This window comes from Gymnoscopelus braueri (assembly GCF_963280865.1).
Source record: "Gymnoscopelus braueri genome assembly, chromosome: 13".
NCBI lineage: Eukaryota > Metazoa > Chordata > Actinopteri > Myctophiformes > Myctophidae > Gymnoscopelus > Gymnoscopelus braueri.
In genome coordinates, this window is record NC_137615.1 from 32,464,899 (window position 1) to 32,480,610 (window position 15,712).

At 43.9% G+C, this 15,712-nt stretch overlaps 1 protein-coding gene across 1 annotated transcript in view; it reads left to right on the forward strand.

Annotated features, from left to right (window-relative positions):
• The window catches only part of LOC308098481 (carbonic anhydrase-related protein 10-like), a 199,136-nt gene extending 184,230 nt beyond the window's left edge, over positions 1-14,906 (forward strand). The window contains exon 9 of the mRNA XM_080446860.1: positions 14,778-14,906. Coding sequence (XP_080302986.1) covers positions 14,778-14,782 — 5 coding nt within the window. The 3' untranslated portion in view covers positions 14,783-14,906. The remainder of the gene's footprint in view (positions 1-14,777) is intronic.
• The last annotated feature ends 806 nt before the right edge of the window (positions 14,907-15,712 follow it).

Below are 15,712 nucleotides of genomic sequence, written 5' to 3' on the forward strand. Positions count from 1 at the left end.
TGAAATTTACCAGTGGTGGAAAAAGTACTCAAATGTTCATCAATACTGCAATGTTGAAATACTCTGTTACAGGTGAAAGTCTGGAATTGAAAATGTTAATTAGTAAAAGTACAAAAGTATTGGCATCAAAATGTACTTAAACTACCAAAAGTAAAAGTACTAAAATATTTGAAAATAGCAGCTCTACAAGCTCGCATCGCGACGCGTTGTGAGCTTGTGAGCTTGTGAGCTTGTAGATCGGCTATTTTCAAATAGCCTAGGTATAAAATAGGGCTAAAGTGGTTAATGTACGTTTCATAATATAATAATTTATATCTGAAAAGTAATAGTAACTAAAGTTTTCAAATAATTGTAGTGGAGTAAAAGTACAATATTTGCCTCTGAGATGTAGTGGAGTAGAAGTAAAAGTACTGGATGGAACAGAGCCTTCGTTAGAATAACCTCTGAAGGAAGTAAGGAAGAGGCCCAATTTCTTTCCAATATGGCTGCTACGAATAGAGCTTATTGAAATGAGATTGACCTAGAATTACTGTATAAATAAAGACTCGTTAGTTTATTGTATAGCATCTTTAGAGAGAGACTGTGTAAAGAGACATATGCTATAGAGAGTATGCACATGTGTCACTTTTCCACCAGAACACGCCCCCCTCATCTAGACTGAGTGGCAGCACATTGAGCAGCATGGAGCATTGGAGTTTGGAAGCGCTCGTCGTAAATCACTCAACGGTCCTGCGTACCACCTGTTTCTAAATGTCACATAATGCAGGAGGCAGCAGGACGTTGCGTTATTGAAAACGAGCGCTTCCAAACTCTGACAATCTGAAAAATAATCACCTGCACAGAATTTATTGACAGAAAGAAACTCATAACATGTCTACGGTGAATTTTTATGAAACAAAAACTTAGCAGATAGAAAGAGGATCATTCAAGCTTTCTGTACAGCTGCCATGTTGGTGATGTTTAACGTTATTTAATACAATCAGATAGGACTTTTCTGTTTGGATGTATGGGCTGTCAAGGCCAGAAAGTAGTTTTTTTGCCACTCAGTAGGTGTTCCCGCATAACTTCTGGGTACGTTGATGTCACGCGCATAGCCTCTATAGCCGTCTTTTCACTGTATGCCTGCTATACAGAGGGGGACAGTGGATAAACAGCTGTCCTGAGGGCTCAAACATTGTGATTGAGCGAGCGGGCAACATAAATGTCACGAATGACTGAAATAAAGGCCACTGCAGTTCCACGTTGATGTTCTGTTTTTTTTTTGCTTTTCTTTTCTGCAATAGCAACTGTCGTTGCTGTCGGGCAGAAATCTGGTATTTCCACATCTTTCTATGTTTTGTCATAGATGAAGGCCCTTCTTTGTCGTACTACAGTGTCGCACACAAATAGCAAAAAAGTAGCCGATCTACAAGCTCACAGTGTAGTGTGTTGTGTTGCGATGGTTGTAGATCGGCTATTTTCGCTATTTGGGGAAGAGTGAAAGTGGTCGTGTCTGTCTGTCTGTTGGTTTATTAAACATGTATCCAATGAAAAGCATTAATGTGATCTTGTGACTAAATGATAATCTACATGGGATCCATTGGAAACGCTGTTCTTTTTTCCATTTCCGTTTTGGACTACTAGGGTTTGCAACCGACAGCATGGCACTATGTTGTCTGCTGTCTTTACAAGGAACGCCTGAGCTCTCTGTTCCTGTCAGACAAGACTGACATGCTCCTCCAGTCGAGACCAAAGCCACTGGGCTGGAGAGAGACAGCCTGGAGGAAAGCAATACAAAACACACACCGTAGAGGTACCAATAATGTTGTATACTTGTTTCAGATTAGAGTCGGCGTGAAGCTGTTTGTTGTGGTTGAACTGTCTGATCACAACACTGGCCATGAGGGAGTAATGCGAGTCTCTCTCTCTCTCTCTCTCTTTCTTTCTCTCTGTCTCTCTGTCTCTCTCTCTCTCTCTCTCTCTCTCTCTCTCTCTCTCTCTCTCTCTCTCTCTCTCTCTCTCTCTCTCTCTCTCTCTCTCTCTGTGTCTGGAACAATATCTGTCTGCAGTGGTGGAAAAAAGTACTCAAATGTTTTACTTAAGTAAAAGTATCAATACTGCAATATAGAAGTACTCTATTACAAGTAAAATGTACTTGAGTAACAGTACAAAAGTATTGGTATTAAAATGTACTTAAAGTAAAAAAAAGTACTAAAATGCTTGAAAATAGCAGATCTCTTTTTTTTTTGTGGCACACAACACAGACAAATATACTGTAATACGACACTGAGTCACGTGTGAGGAGCCAACCGAATCGGCACAGGTTTGAGTATAATCAGTTTAATGAACGAGACAACCAGAGGGACAAAACGGTTGGTGAAGCAGGCAGGGGTCAAGGCAGTCCAGAAGGGCTGACAAAAATCCAAAATGATTGGTACAAGATCAGACACACAGGAGCAGACAGGACGGAATCTGAAGAGCAGCTCAGAAAAAAACAGACAGTAAAAAGCTATAGGGAGCCAGAACAGGTACAGAACCCACCATAGCCCGGCCGATTACCGTTTTGACCGATATATACTATTACTAACCCAAACACAAATAACTTTGTGATAGTAAATGTAAATTAAGTAAACGTCATAAGAATATTTAAAGCAGCACTATGTCACTTTTTAACAACTATATACTGTAGCATATTATGTCCCAAAACATGATGTTTAAATGACAACTTTGTTTTTTTACAACCACGGTTTATGTTTTAGCTTGTAATTAAAGTAAATAAAAGATGAGTTTTTTCATTTACTGCTTTCTATAGTTTTAGCAATTTTTGCGATCTCTTTTACAGTGGGTGGGGGCAGGTGGCTAAATATGTATTTTTTTACACAATAACCCGGTGATTTCTTTATTATTATTTACAGTAGCTCTTCTAGCCCCCAATAACTCACATCAGGCCATCAAAGACCACAGGACCCTTTTTATTGTATAAAAAATTGCTAAAACTATAGAAAGCAGTAAATGAAATAAAATGTAACACTCATCTTTTATTTACTTTAACTACAAGCTAAAACATAAACCTTGGTTGTAAAAAAAACTAAGTTGTCGTTTAAGCAATAACAATCATCCTTCCAAGACTCAAGGGGGGGTCCCTGCTAGGGGGTTGACTGTATTACAGTCTAAGCGAAGACTGGCCAATCACAGCGCGTCCTTGCCGGACATGCTTGGAGAGACTCTTGGGTAATGAAGTCAAAGGCGTTGGCTGCCATGTTATTTGTGTCCAGAGTGGCCACTGATACCCCAAACTATACATAGTGCTGCTTTAACTTAACTTTTCCAATAGTTTAACAAGCAAAAAGGCTTATCTAAAATACACACATGAACTGAACATAATTTTATTTAACCTCTAAAGTAATTACCGATCTACCAAGCTCACAACGTGAGCGGCGTGTTGATACCGTTGATGCCGTCAAAATAGTCACATAATGGAACCGAACCGATATATATCGGTCTGGCCCTAGTACTCACAGTGCAAAGGTCAATAACACAGCCTAGGCTGAGGGGAATAAGAAGAGGTGTTTAGTGCAGTCGCTGTGATAAACAATTCTTCCTTGTGTCCAACTTCTGCCTAACCCTAAACCATTACCTCACAAAAAAACGATTTCTACATTAAAGCTGAATTATGTAACTTTCCTCTTCTACAAGGATTTGAACCCGGTTTCCTGCGCAAGTTCTGTCATTTTTACCATTGAGCTAATTGAGCCAATTGAGCCTGCCTGCTTGCTCAGGGGATCAATTGAATCTTGACCATCAGGTCAAACTATTTGTCAGATCCCCTGTGTCTAGGTGAGACTTGACCTTTGACATGATCTAAATGTCTCAATAGAAGAGCAGGGAGACAAAATACAACCACCCCATTGTATAAGTTGTATTGTATTAACATACTCTAGCATACAGATTGGACAAAATTACATTTTCTTATTAAAAAAAAAAGTGACATAGTATTAGTGCCTACAAAAAGAATTATAGGCCTACCTAACCTCAAACTAACATAACATTTGCAGGGGCACGCTTTGGAGACAAATACAAATTACCTACACTGGGATTTGAACCCAGGATTTCTGGGTCTATGAGCCTAGCCTCACTTTTTCATTTGAGCTAAAAAGCATTATTTTACACTTTGGCTATTCAAAAATAGCAGATCTACAAGCTCATAGCGCGGCACTGAGTGCCGCGCTATGAGCTTGTAGATCTGCTATTTTTGAGAAATCGTGAAAATGTGTGCAAATCTTTGAATATATATATTTTCCTTTAAAGCGAACATTTTCAAATCTTTGCTTCTGGGGGTCCCTGGAACAAAATATTTTGAGATGGGGGTCCGCGGCCAAATACATATAATTGCGCAAGTTTTCATTACGTTTTCATTATGTTTCATTATGTTTTCATTATGCTTTTCATTATCTTGAACGAACCTTTTCTGGCAGAAAAGTGGCGGGCGCAAGCGAATGAAAAAGGAAGGAGCGGGCCCTCCGGCTAAGCTTGCTTGGGAATAGTTATGTGTGAAACCCAGAGACAGAAAGACAGTGAGACAAAGAGAGAGAGAGAGAGGTGGTGATGTTTTGGTCCTGCCAGAGGAAGGCTCTCAGAGATAGGTCCTCATCCAGCCATCGGCCCCCTGGAAGCCACGCCTCTCAGTTTGACCCACATCCCGTGATAAAGAGCCTGGTGGTTTCTAACCTGCGCTGAATACAGCACGGGACGTGATGTGTCTGCTAATTCAACTCGCTAGGCATTTTGTCATCAAATATTCATCCTCATTTTGGAAGCAGAACTGTACTGTACGTACGATGAGGTGTGTGTGTGTGTGTGTGTGTGTGTGTGTGTGTGTGTGTGTGTGTGTGTGTGTGTGTGTGTGTGTGTGTGTGTGTGTGTGTGTGTGTGTGTGTGTGTGTGTGTGTGTGTGTGTGTGTGTGTGTGTGTGTGTGTGTGTGTGTGTGTGTGTGTGTGTGGGGTTGGTTGTGTGTGTGTGGTTGTGTGCGTGCACGCACGTGTGAGATTAGAGCCAGTATGAAGCTATGTGTTGTGGTTAAACTGTCTGATAACAACACTGGCAATGAGGAAGTACGCCAAAGTCTGTTTTACCTACAGATTTTAAAACCATGTTCTCTCTCTCTCTCTCTCTCTCTCTCTCTCTCTCTCTCTCTCTCTCTCTCTCTCTCTGAACCTGTCTGTCTGTCTGTCTGTCTGTCTGTCTGTCTGTCTGTCTGTCTGTCTGTCTGTCTGTCTGTCTGTCTTCTCTCTCTGATATTAATGTTCATCTTTGCTCCCCACCTACATGTCTTCCTCTCTTGCTCCTAAGAGTTTTCCACAGATTGTCTACACACAAACACGCACGCACACACGCACGCACCACACGCACAGGCACACACACACACAGGCATACACGCACACATTTTCCCTCATCTTGCTTCTCTCACACCTACTGTGTGTCTTGAGAATTCTTCATAGCCTTCCTCGCTCCCTTTCTTTTCATCTCTCTCCCCCTCTCTTTCTCTCTCTCCCTGTCTCTCCTCTTTTCTCTGTATCTGTCTGTTTTTGCATCCTTCTCCCACTCATACTCCTGCTGCCTCCCACTCTCTCTCCTCTCTTTCTCGCACTCTTTCCTAGAGGTGTCTGTCTGATATGCATTTAGCAGCAGCGCACCATTTTCCTTCCAAAAAGCATTATTTTACACTTTGGCTATTCAAAAATAGCAGATCTACAAGCTCATATCTACGATCTACGAGCTTGTCGAGCTTGTAGATCTGCTATTTTTGAAAAATCTTGAAAATGTGTGCAAATGTATATATTAATAATAATAAAGTGAAAATTTTTAACTCAAATCTTTGCTTCTGGGACCCCCTGGAACACCATATTTTGAGATGGGGGGTCCGCGGCCAAATACATATAATTTTGGGGGTCCTTGATATAGAAATTTTTTTCAGAATACTGTTGGTATTTAGAAGACATTTGTAGAATCGGCTTCAGGTCTTAAAGGGTTCAAACTGAACCGTGTAGGCCAACATGAACATGATTTCGTATCCAACCACTCCCAACTCGTCAGATTTTCGGACGAGACAAGAGTTACGTAATGCAGACTCATTGAACTTCTGTGAATATGAGGTTATTGCTTTCGGTCAGAAACCTCGTATATCCATATTTAAACTTTGTTTTCTTTTCTTACCTTTTTCGTGAATACAAAAGTAGCAAAAGGCAGATCTACAAAAAAATAATACATTAAGCGAAAGTGGCTACATATGTCTGTGGGTGTCATACATATTTAAGGAGACCTATCCTGTTAGGTCCAGTGCCGTGCTTCAAAAATGACACCTAGGTTGTGGACGCGGATGGAGGGTGTGACAAGGGAGCCGTCGATGTTAAAGGAGAAATCCGGACATTTTAAGTGTTATCTTTGATGTGTCGTTACTCACCTACCGACGTAAACAGTGGCATTGTTTATTTCCAGAGATTCCCCTGTCGTCATATTTTCAACCCCCTCCGTTGTCATAATGGGAGCGCGTGTCATAGGGAAATTCGTCTATTATAACCGATGCAAAGTTATTTTTTTCTCTACTACTACTCATTGTGGAGTCTCATGATAGTCAAACATGCAGTGAAAGTTCCTGAGAGGCTACCGCTAATGACGAACGAGCTAACGCTAGTTGCTTGTTTCTCAACATGGCAACACCAAGTTGCCAGGTTCTGGGAATTTCCCTATGACACGCACTCCCATTATGACAACGGAGGGGGTTGAAAATATGACGACAGGGGAATCTCTGGAAATAAACAATGCCACTGTTTACGTCGGTAGGTGAGTAACGACACATCAAAGATAACACTTAAAATGTCCGGATTTCTCCTTTAAGTGTAAGTGAGAAGTCCTGGGTGGAGCGGCTGAGGCAGTTGGGGCCGATGATAATGATTTCTAATTTATTGCAGTGAAGTTTGAGAACGTTTTTTTTTTTGCATCCAGGTTTTTATGTCTGTGAGGCAGGTGGTGAGGGTGTGGTGGGTGGCTGTGGTGATGGTCGTGGAGGAGAGGTAAAGTTGTGTGTCTTCGGCATAGCAGTGAAATGAATGGATTAACTGGGCCAAACCCCTGAAAACCACTGGGGAAAGAGTGCAGTGTATGGCCAGCATTTTCTCAAAAGCTTTGATTTTCCTGCCTCTTCATGCTCTGGGGGAGATGGTGGAAAAGAACCTTCCCATTTACAACATGTCCAGCTGAAATATTTCAATCACATCGATTCGTAACCATAATATTTTGTTGAACGGGGGTCTAACCTTGTCCCCTTGTTTTTTCCATCTATTCTTTTTTTTATTTAAAGATTAGTTTTTGGGGCTTTTATGTAGACTGATAGGAAATGGGGAGAGAGATGGGGAGTGACACGCAGCAAAGGTCGTCGGGATCGGGATCCGAACCCACGACACGTTGTCAGGCTGGCATTGCAGCCCAGGGTGCCTGGACCGCCACGCCGTGGCCCAGGCCGTTCTGCTCATCTATACCAGCGATTCCCAACCTGTGGGACGTGAGGATATTGCCAGTGGACCCCCAAATGAATACAAAATAAAAATGTGTGAATGCAACAAAAAAAAATGATTTTTTACTTTTTTTCCCCATACATACAGGCATAGTGTTTTAGGAAGGAAAATGAGAAAAGTTGTTAGCTCCATTGGTCCAAGCCAGAACACAATCGATTGATTGATCGATCGTTCAAATAAACGGCCCGCTCATCTGACCGCTTTTGACATTTGATCCAGAAACGGTTGGGAACCACTGCGTCATACCGAAATCTCTTTGCAGAGTAAACGAAACGTTCCTATTTTATTTCCTAGTTTGATGACTGAATGATGGAATGAATGCCCATCACCAGAGCCATGCATCATTCAGCTGAATGCATTGGAAATCGCCAAAGTACGGAGAGTTCCCACCACCGACTTCAAAGCTATGGTCTCGGCTGATGTTGTGGGAACATCGTGCAGCGTAATGGACCAGCATTGTGATACAGGACAGTTCTTGCCCACCGCTTGCCCTCAGACTTCAGAGAGAAGCTATACTGTTCTTTTCAGAGCTGCATTGACTTAAATAAAAAGCACTCATACCCCCTGGATCAGATGGGCGATGCTGATCAAACGCCTTTGCATTTTAATGTTGAGCCACATAACATTAAAACTAGATTGCTACTTACTTCAGAAAAGTCAGCAATACGACGGATTCTCATTGTAGTGTTCTCTAGAGCAGTGGTTCTCCAGGGACCCTCAGGGTTCCTTGAGGGGCTTCACGATGGACCCTTCCAGGTCTGTATAACTCTTATGGAGGTCCATGCAATGAAAAAAGGTTTGAGAACCACTGCTCTTAACCCTTTAAGACCTCGAACGCATCTACTTTTCACTTTTTGATTTGAGCTAAAAAAAAGCATTATTTTACACTTTGGCTATTTAAAAATAGCAGATCTACAAGCTCATAGTGCCGCGCTATGAGCTTGTAGATCTGCTATTTTTGAGAAATCATGAAAATGTGTGCAAATCTTTGAATATATATATTCTTTTAAAGCAAAACATTTTAACTCAAATCTTTGCTTCTGGGGGTCCCTGGAACAAAATATTTTGAGATGGGGGTCCGTGGCCAAATACATACACATTTTGGGGTCCTTGACATGAAAAAGTTTGAGAACCACAGAAACATACGTTTTTTTAAAAAACTGTTAGGATTTAGAAGACATTTTGTAGAATCGGAACCCAGAAGGAGCGAGTGCATTCTCCGGCAGCGGCAACAGCCGCGGAACTTCCGCGGAACTGCCGGTGGAGGAGCGGCAGCTCCCGGCAGTGACTGCCGGCGGTGGAGCGTCAGCTGCCGGCGGAGCAGCGGAACTGCCGCGGAAACTGCCGGTGGAGGAGCGGCAGTCGCGGAACTGCCGGTGGAGGAGCGGCAGTCAACTTATTTTTTCCGCCGATAAAGTATAGTTTTGGACCATGACGGAGGCGCGCCGAATCAGCAGACCTTGAGGCCAAGGAGTCGCGCCCGAGCGCCTCCAGGCGCGAGTGCCCGCGACGACCGGCCGATGGTCTGCTATTCGACTAAGCGCCGTCCGAGTTATGTACCGATAGGCACAGAATCGTAAATAATATTGGTGGGGACTGCGTTACACAAACGCAGCACACTCCCACAGCTGGCAGCCGCTGCCGGAAAATGCACTCGCTGTCCCTCTCGGAACCTCAGGTCTTAATGGGTTAAGCCAGATTTATACTCAGTTTCACGCTAGTGTTGCATTCCCGAAAAAAGGCAGATATACAAGCTCACAGCGTGTCACATTCGTGACGTGTCGTGAGCTTGTAGATCTGCTACAGTATTTACTGAGAACCAGTGGTGGAAAGTAACTAAGTACATTTACTTAAGTACTGTACTTAAGTACAATTTTGAGGTATTTGTACTTTACTTGAGTATTTCCAATTTCCAATAGTTTTACTTCTACTCCACTACATCTCAGAGGCAAATATTGTACTTTCACTCCACTACAATTATTGGAAAACTTTAGTTACTAGTTACTTTTCAGATATACATTACATTATTAAAAAAAACACACATTAACCACTTTAGCCCTATTTTATACCTAGGCTATTTGAAAATAGCCGCTCTACAAGCTCACAGTGAGCTTGTAGATCTGCTATTTTCAAATATTTGAGTACTTTTACTTTTGGTACTTTAAGTACATTTTGATGCCAATACTTTTGTACTTTTACTCAAGTACATTTTTAATTCTGGACTTTTACTTGTAACAGAGTATTTTTATATTGCAGTATTGGTACTTTCACTTAAGTAAAGAATTTGAGTACTTTTTCCACCACTGCTGAGAACGACACCGGCGCGCAGCCAAGTATAAATCAGGCATTAGTAGTGGTGTTCAGGTTTACGGTTCAACGCAGAACAACCCAATATAATACGACCATCAAAGCCTATTGATCACAGAGGTGATGTTTTGGTCCTGCCAGAGGAAGGCTCTCAGAGATAGGTCCTCATCCAGCCATCGGCCCCCCTGGAAGCCACGCCTCTCAGTTTGACCCACATCCTGTGTTTAAAGAGCCTGGTGGTTTCTAACCTGCGCTGAATACAGCACGGGACGTGATGTGTCTGCTAATTCAACTCGCTAGGCATTTCCTCATCAAATATTCATCCTCATTTTGGAAGCAGAACTGTAAGTACGATGAGGAGTTTTTTTGTGTGCGCACGTGTGTGTGTGTGTGTGTGTGTGTGTGTGTGTGTGTGTGTGTGTGTGTGTGTGTGTGTGTGTGTGTGTGTGTGTGTGTGTGTGTGTGTGTGTGTGCACGCGATATCTAACTTGATATCTATTCTGTCAGCCACCCACCCAGTAGTTTTCGACTACTACTATAGATCTAGTTTAATGTTAGATCTATAACAAACAAATACTTTTCAAATGAATGATCTTATAGTTAGTCATGAGATTCATTTCATGCACTTAACTGAAACCTGCTTAGACATGACACTTTCTTTTATCCCACGATTTTGCAACCCCATTTTTTTCACCCAGTGCCAATTGTCTAAGTAATCCTGGGTTACGCTACACTCCCTCTGCCAGCCTAGGGAGAGCCCAGAGCCATGCTCATGCCTCCTCCAATGCATGAGAGCTAACAAGCCGCTTCTTATCACCCGACGGGGAAGTTTCCCCGCTTAAACGTTATAGCGGGTGGAAGGAACACGTTTTACCAACCAGTTCCTTTCCCCTCCATCAGGCGCCCCCACTAACCAGGGGGAGGCAGTATAGAGACCAGGATTTCTGCATGTTTTTGTGAGGGTACCTACCCTAGGGGACACTTATTGAGGCAGACAGACTACAGCTTCAATCAGTCAGGAGGTGGAGTGGCCGTCTTGGAATCGGAAAGTTCCCGGTTTGAATCCCAGCCCCTCCCGGCTGCATGTCGAAGTGTCCTTGAGCAAGACACTGAACCCCTAAGAGCAGGTTGGTGCCTTGCATCGTGTCCTCTGCCGTCTCTGTGTGAATGTGTTTATGAGTGGGTGAATGTGAAAGTATTTTGGAGGAAGGCGCTATAATGCCGTCCAGTGAGACAAGAACAAAGAGGGGGTGGAATTGCCGCTATCTAACCCAGAAAAGTTGAGCTGTAAGGTCAACCTGGGTAAATCTTGTGCTGAATTAGCTACTTATTATGACATACAGGCCTCCAAGGCACATGTCACTATTTCTGCAAGCTGACTGCTCTCACTATCACCAAATATGACAGAATGATTTTGACTGGAGATTTCAACATTCACATGGACAACAGTGCAGAATCTAAGGCTTTGGAATTCATTCATCTAATCGAAATTCAAGAACGTATTAACCCATTTAGACCTGGAACGCATCTGTGCCACTTTTTCATTTGAGCTAAAAAGCATTATTTTACACTTTGGCTATTCAAAAATAACAGATCTACAAGCTCATAGCGCGGCACCGAGTGCCGCGCTACGAGCTTGTAGATCTGCTATTTTTGAAAAATCGTGAAAATGTGTGCAAATCTTTGAATATATATTGTTTAAAGCGAAACATTTTAACTCTATTCTTTGCTTCTGGGGGGTCCCTGGAACAAAACATTTTGAGATCGGGTCGGTGGCCAAATACATGTCATTTTGGGGGTCCTTGACATGAACATTTTTGAGAACCACTGATGTAGAATTTCTTTTTCAGAGAACTGTTGGGATTTAGAAGACATTTGTAGAATCGGCCTCAGGTCTTAATGGGTTGACTGAAGTCAGTCATCAGCATGGAAATATCCTTGATTTGGTAGTGTAAAAAGGGTCCGTCCACTGATAACGTTTCAGTGTCTCATATCCCTGTCTCTGATTATTACTGTGTTTTTTAACAATGTTTTGTCTGTAGCTACAAACACAAAGATGCTGAGGCTGCAGCAGAAAGTGAGTTCGCTGAGCTTGTAAGTTCCTTTGATCCATGTAGTGTGAGCTGCTCGCTAGACAAAATGGATTCCGCCCTAAACCAAAAAATGAAACATGCCCGAAATACAGTGGCACCACTCAAGGTTAAAAGATAAAAAAATAAAAACACACACATCGAAACATTCATGTGAAAAAAAGATTGCCATAGACCAGTGGAATTTCAAGGACCCCCATAACTCTGAGAGTGTATATGTCACAGTACGTTTGGAGAACCAGTACGATTGAAGACAGAGCGCTCGTTTTTAGGCACGGGGCTCCTTCGGGGCGAGGCGGGGCTTTTCGAGACAGGGTTTATTAGCGAGGCGCGCGAGGAGGAGAAGGAGGACGGCGCTGCGATGCGGGGGGTTATTACGCGAGGCTCGCGAGGAAGAGGAGCCTCCTCCTCCTCCTCCTCCTCGCGTAATAAACCGTCCCGTCCTCTCCTTCTCTCCTTCTCCTCCTCCTCCGAGGAGGAGAAGGAGAACGCGGAGAGGCGGGGCTTTGATGCGCCGAGCGGACCTGTCTTTTGTTGTTCCCCCCCACATAGCAACCAGGAAGCTACGCTTGGGGAACCATAATATCTATGAGGGGAACGCTGAACACGCGTTCACACGCACACGCTTGTCCATGACGGAGGCGCGCCGATTTAGTGGAGCTTGAGGCCGAGGAAGCGCGCCCTCGCGCCTCCAGGCGCGAGTGCCCGCGCTGACCCGGCCGACGCTCCACTAGTCGACTCAGCGCCGTTTGATTTGTAAACCGATAGGGACAGAATAGTTCTTTTCATGGATCACTGTGTGTGTGTGTGTGTGTGTGTGTGTGTGTGTGTGTGTGTGTGTGTGTGTGTGTGTGTGTGTGTGTGTGTGTGTGTCAGGGAGAAAGTAAAACAAAAGCCAGAACACAATAAAAGTATCTAAACAGTCCTGCTTTCAATAAACCAAAAAAAGCATGAGCGCGTGCGCGTGTGTGCGTGTGTGTGTGTGTGTGTGTGTGTGTGTGTGTGTGACTGTGTGTGTGTGTGTGACTGTGTGTGTGTGTGTGTGTGTGTGGCCATATATGTTTGTGCACAAGCCTGGCTTGTGGCTCCCTCTAGTGCTGGGTGGGTGGTAAAAACGAGCGCGCTTTCTTCAATCGTACTGGTTCTCCAATCATACTGTAACATATACATGGAACCAAATGGACCCGTAAGGGTTCCATGTCTACGCTCGCATTTGGAACCCTCCCCAAGGAACCCTGAGGGTCCTTAAAGCTAACTTTAAGAACCATTGCCATACAGACTGAGTTTGGAAGGAATACATGCAGTTGTGTTACCTATAGCCATAGTATCACTGTCTGTACTGTGAGAAGGGCCTTTTCTAATATCATCTCAGAAAACATCTCAAAGTCCTAGTCTTCAGACTAGCTAGTCCTAGTCTGAAGACAAAGTCCTAGTCTTCAGACTAGCTAGTCCTAGTCTGAAGACAAAGTCCTAGTCTTCAGAGTAGCTAGTCCTAGTCTGAAGACAAAGTCCTAAGTCTTCAAACAGGATCATTTATCTGGGGACCACCTGGAACCCCCTCAAGGACCACTGGTTGAGAACCACTGCTGTAGTGTATACACATAGGTAGGTAAAATTATATTCCGCTGTGAAACAAATGGCTTTCTTCCCATTCCGAAACATGGAAGAGCACTCTTCCTTGCTACCTGGACACTGCTGCCGATCGGGTGCGTGCTTTTGTGTGAAATTCAGCACAGGCTGTCCATAAAACCCATTTACACAGGTATTTCACAGCGGAATATCAATTATCAATTTTATTCTCTCTCTCTCTCTCTCTCTCTCTCTCTCTCTCTCTCTCTCTCTCTCTCTCTCTCTCTCTCTCTCTCTCTCTCTCTCTCTCTATCTATCTATCTATCTCTATCTCTCTGTCGATCTCTGTCTGTGAAGCAAAATCCATCTGTCTGTCTTGTCTCTCTTTCTCAGTGTTTATCTCAGCTCTCCTTCCTCCATCATGTACGTCTTCCTCCCTCGCTCCCAATAGTTTTCCTCAGTTGCACACACACACACACACACACACACACACACACACACACACACACACACACACACACACGCACACGCAGACACATTTTCTGTCATCTTGCTTCTCTCACACCTACTTTCTTTTTGAGAATTCTTCACAGCCCTCCCCTCTCTCTTTCTCCCTTCATCTTTCTCTCGCTCCTCTCCTTCTCTCACTCTCTACTAGAGGTGTCTGATATGTATTTAATAGCAGCATGATCTATAAACCCCCCCACGCACGCACAAACGCACACATAGCGCACACACACACGTAAGCTGACGCACCCACCTGCAGAGACACGCACGCACGCATACACACACACACACAGACACACAAATCTCTCCAGCCTGCCCGTGGTGTATCCTAGCAACCCAACTTTACTAGTAGTAGTAACATGAGCCGGGTTGCCAGATCTGCTTATTATAATTTCCCCGCAAGATTGTATTTGAAAATAGCCGATCTACAAGCTCACAACGCGTCACAACGCGTCGCATCGCTTGTAGATCTGCTATTTTCAAATAGCTGATGTACAGTACATGTTAAAGTGCTCATGTGGCCCATAGTCGCTTCTTTTGGGCTGGTTTTCCTAGACCTGGTTGCTTGTTTCTCTCACAGAATCTGGCAACACTGAACATGAGGCTGGCAGGCTGGCACACACAAGCACACCTCCGAGGTAGAGAGCATGAATATTCCTCATGGTGAATGTGCCTCCCGGTGCCCGCGGGTGACGGGCTCAGGGCACGTTGCCATGGTTTTCTGACTGCCGCTAATCATTTGTACGGTTGCAGGCTAAACAGAACACCGGGCCCCCAGGAGACATACAAGAGACCTCCAGGATTATTTCTGGGAACCTTGGAGCCAGACTCCTGGCATCATCCTCCGCCTACGAGCAGAGGTGAAAAGTGTCGACTTCTCAACCCCACCTGTCCTCCTATTGTCAGTTTTTTGTTTTGTGGTGGTGCAGAGGGTTGTGGCTTCCTGGGGGCTTTCCTGTGCTTTTGTATCCTTCCCACAGGCTCCTTCCTTCCTTGCAAGAGTGAAGGAGTCAAGTCAACTGATTCAGAGTCAGCTCTTATATGCATTCCTTTGAGCAGAACACACTGCAAACTGTCACAGTACAAGATGAGGAGATAGATAGATAGATAGATAGATAGATAGATAGATAGATAGATAGATAGATAGATAGATAGATATGTCTGTCTGGAGAGGAAATGATGCTGAAGAAGAAGCATGACACACACACACACACACACACACACACCCCCCCCCACACACACACACACACACACACACACACACACACACACCGTCCATTTAGAGTAAAGGTAACATGCAGCAGTGTCTCTCTCTCTTTCCTTCCTTCTGTCTCCTTGTTCTTAATAGTTTCTGTCGCTGTATTGCCTTGAGAGCAACCGCCTTTCTGAAGTGTCCCTGGATCTCCTGTCTGCCCTCACATTCATTGTCCAGGCTGTCTGATGTATTAATCCAGGAGAATTTCCTTTGTATGAATCCAATTGGGATTTTTATTTTACTGGCACACAGGCTACATGTCTCAGAGATCCAAGAGAAGTGCCAGTTAGCCAGACAGCCAGACAGACAGACAGACAGACAGACAGACAGACAGACAGAATCACTGACTCACTGACTCACTGACTCACTGACTGCACTCACTGACTGACTCACTGACTCACTGACTGCACTCACTGACTCACTGACTGCACTC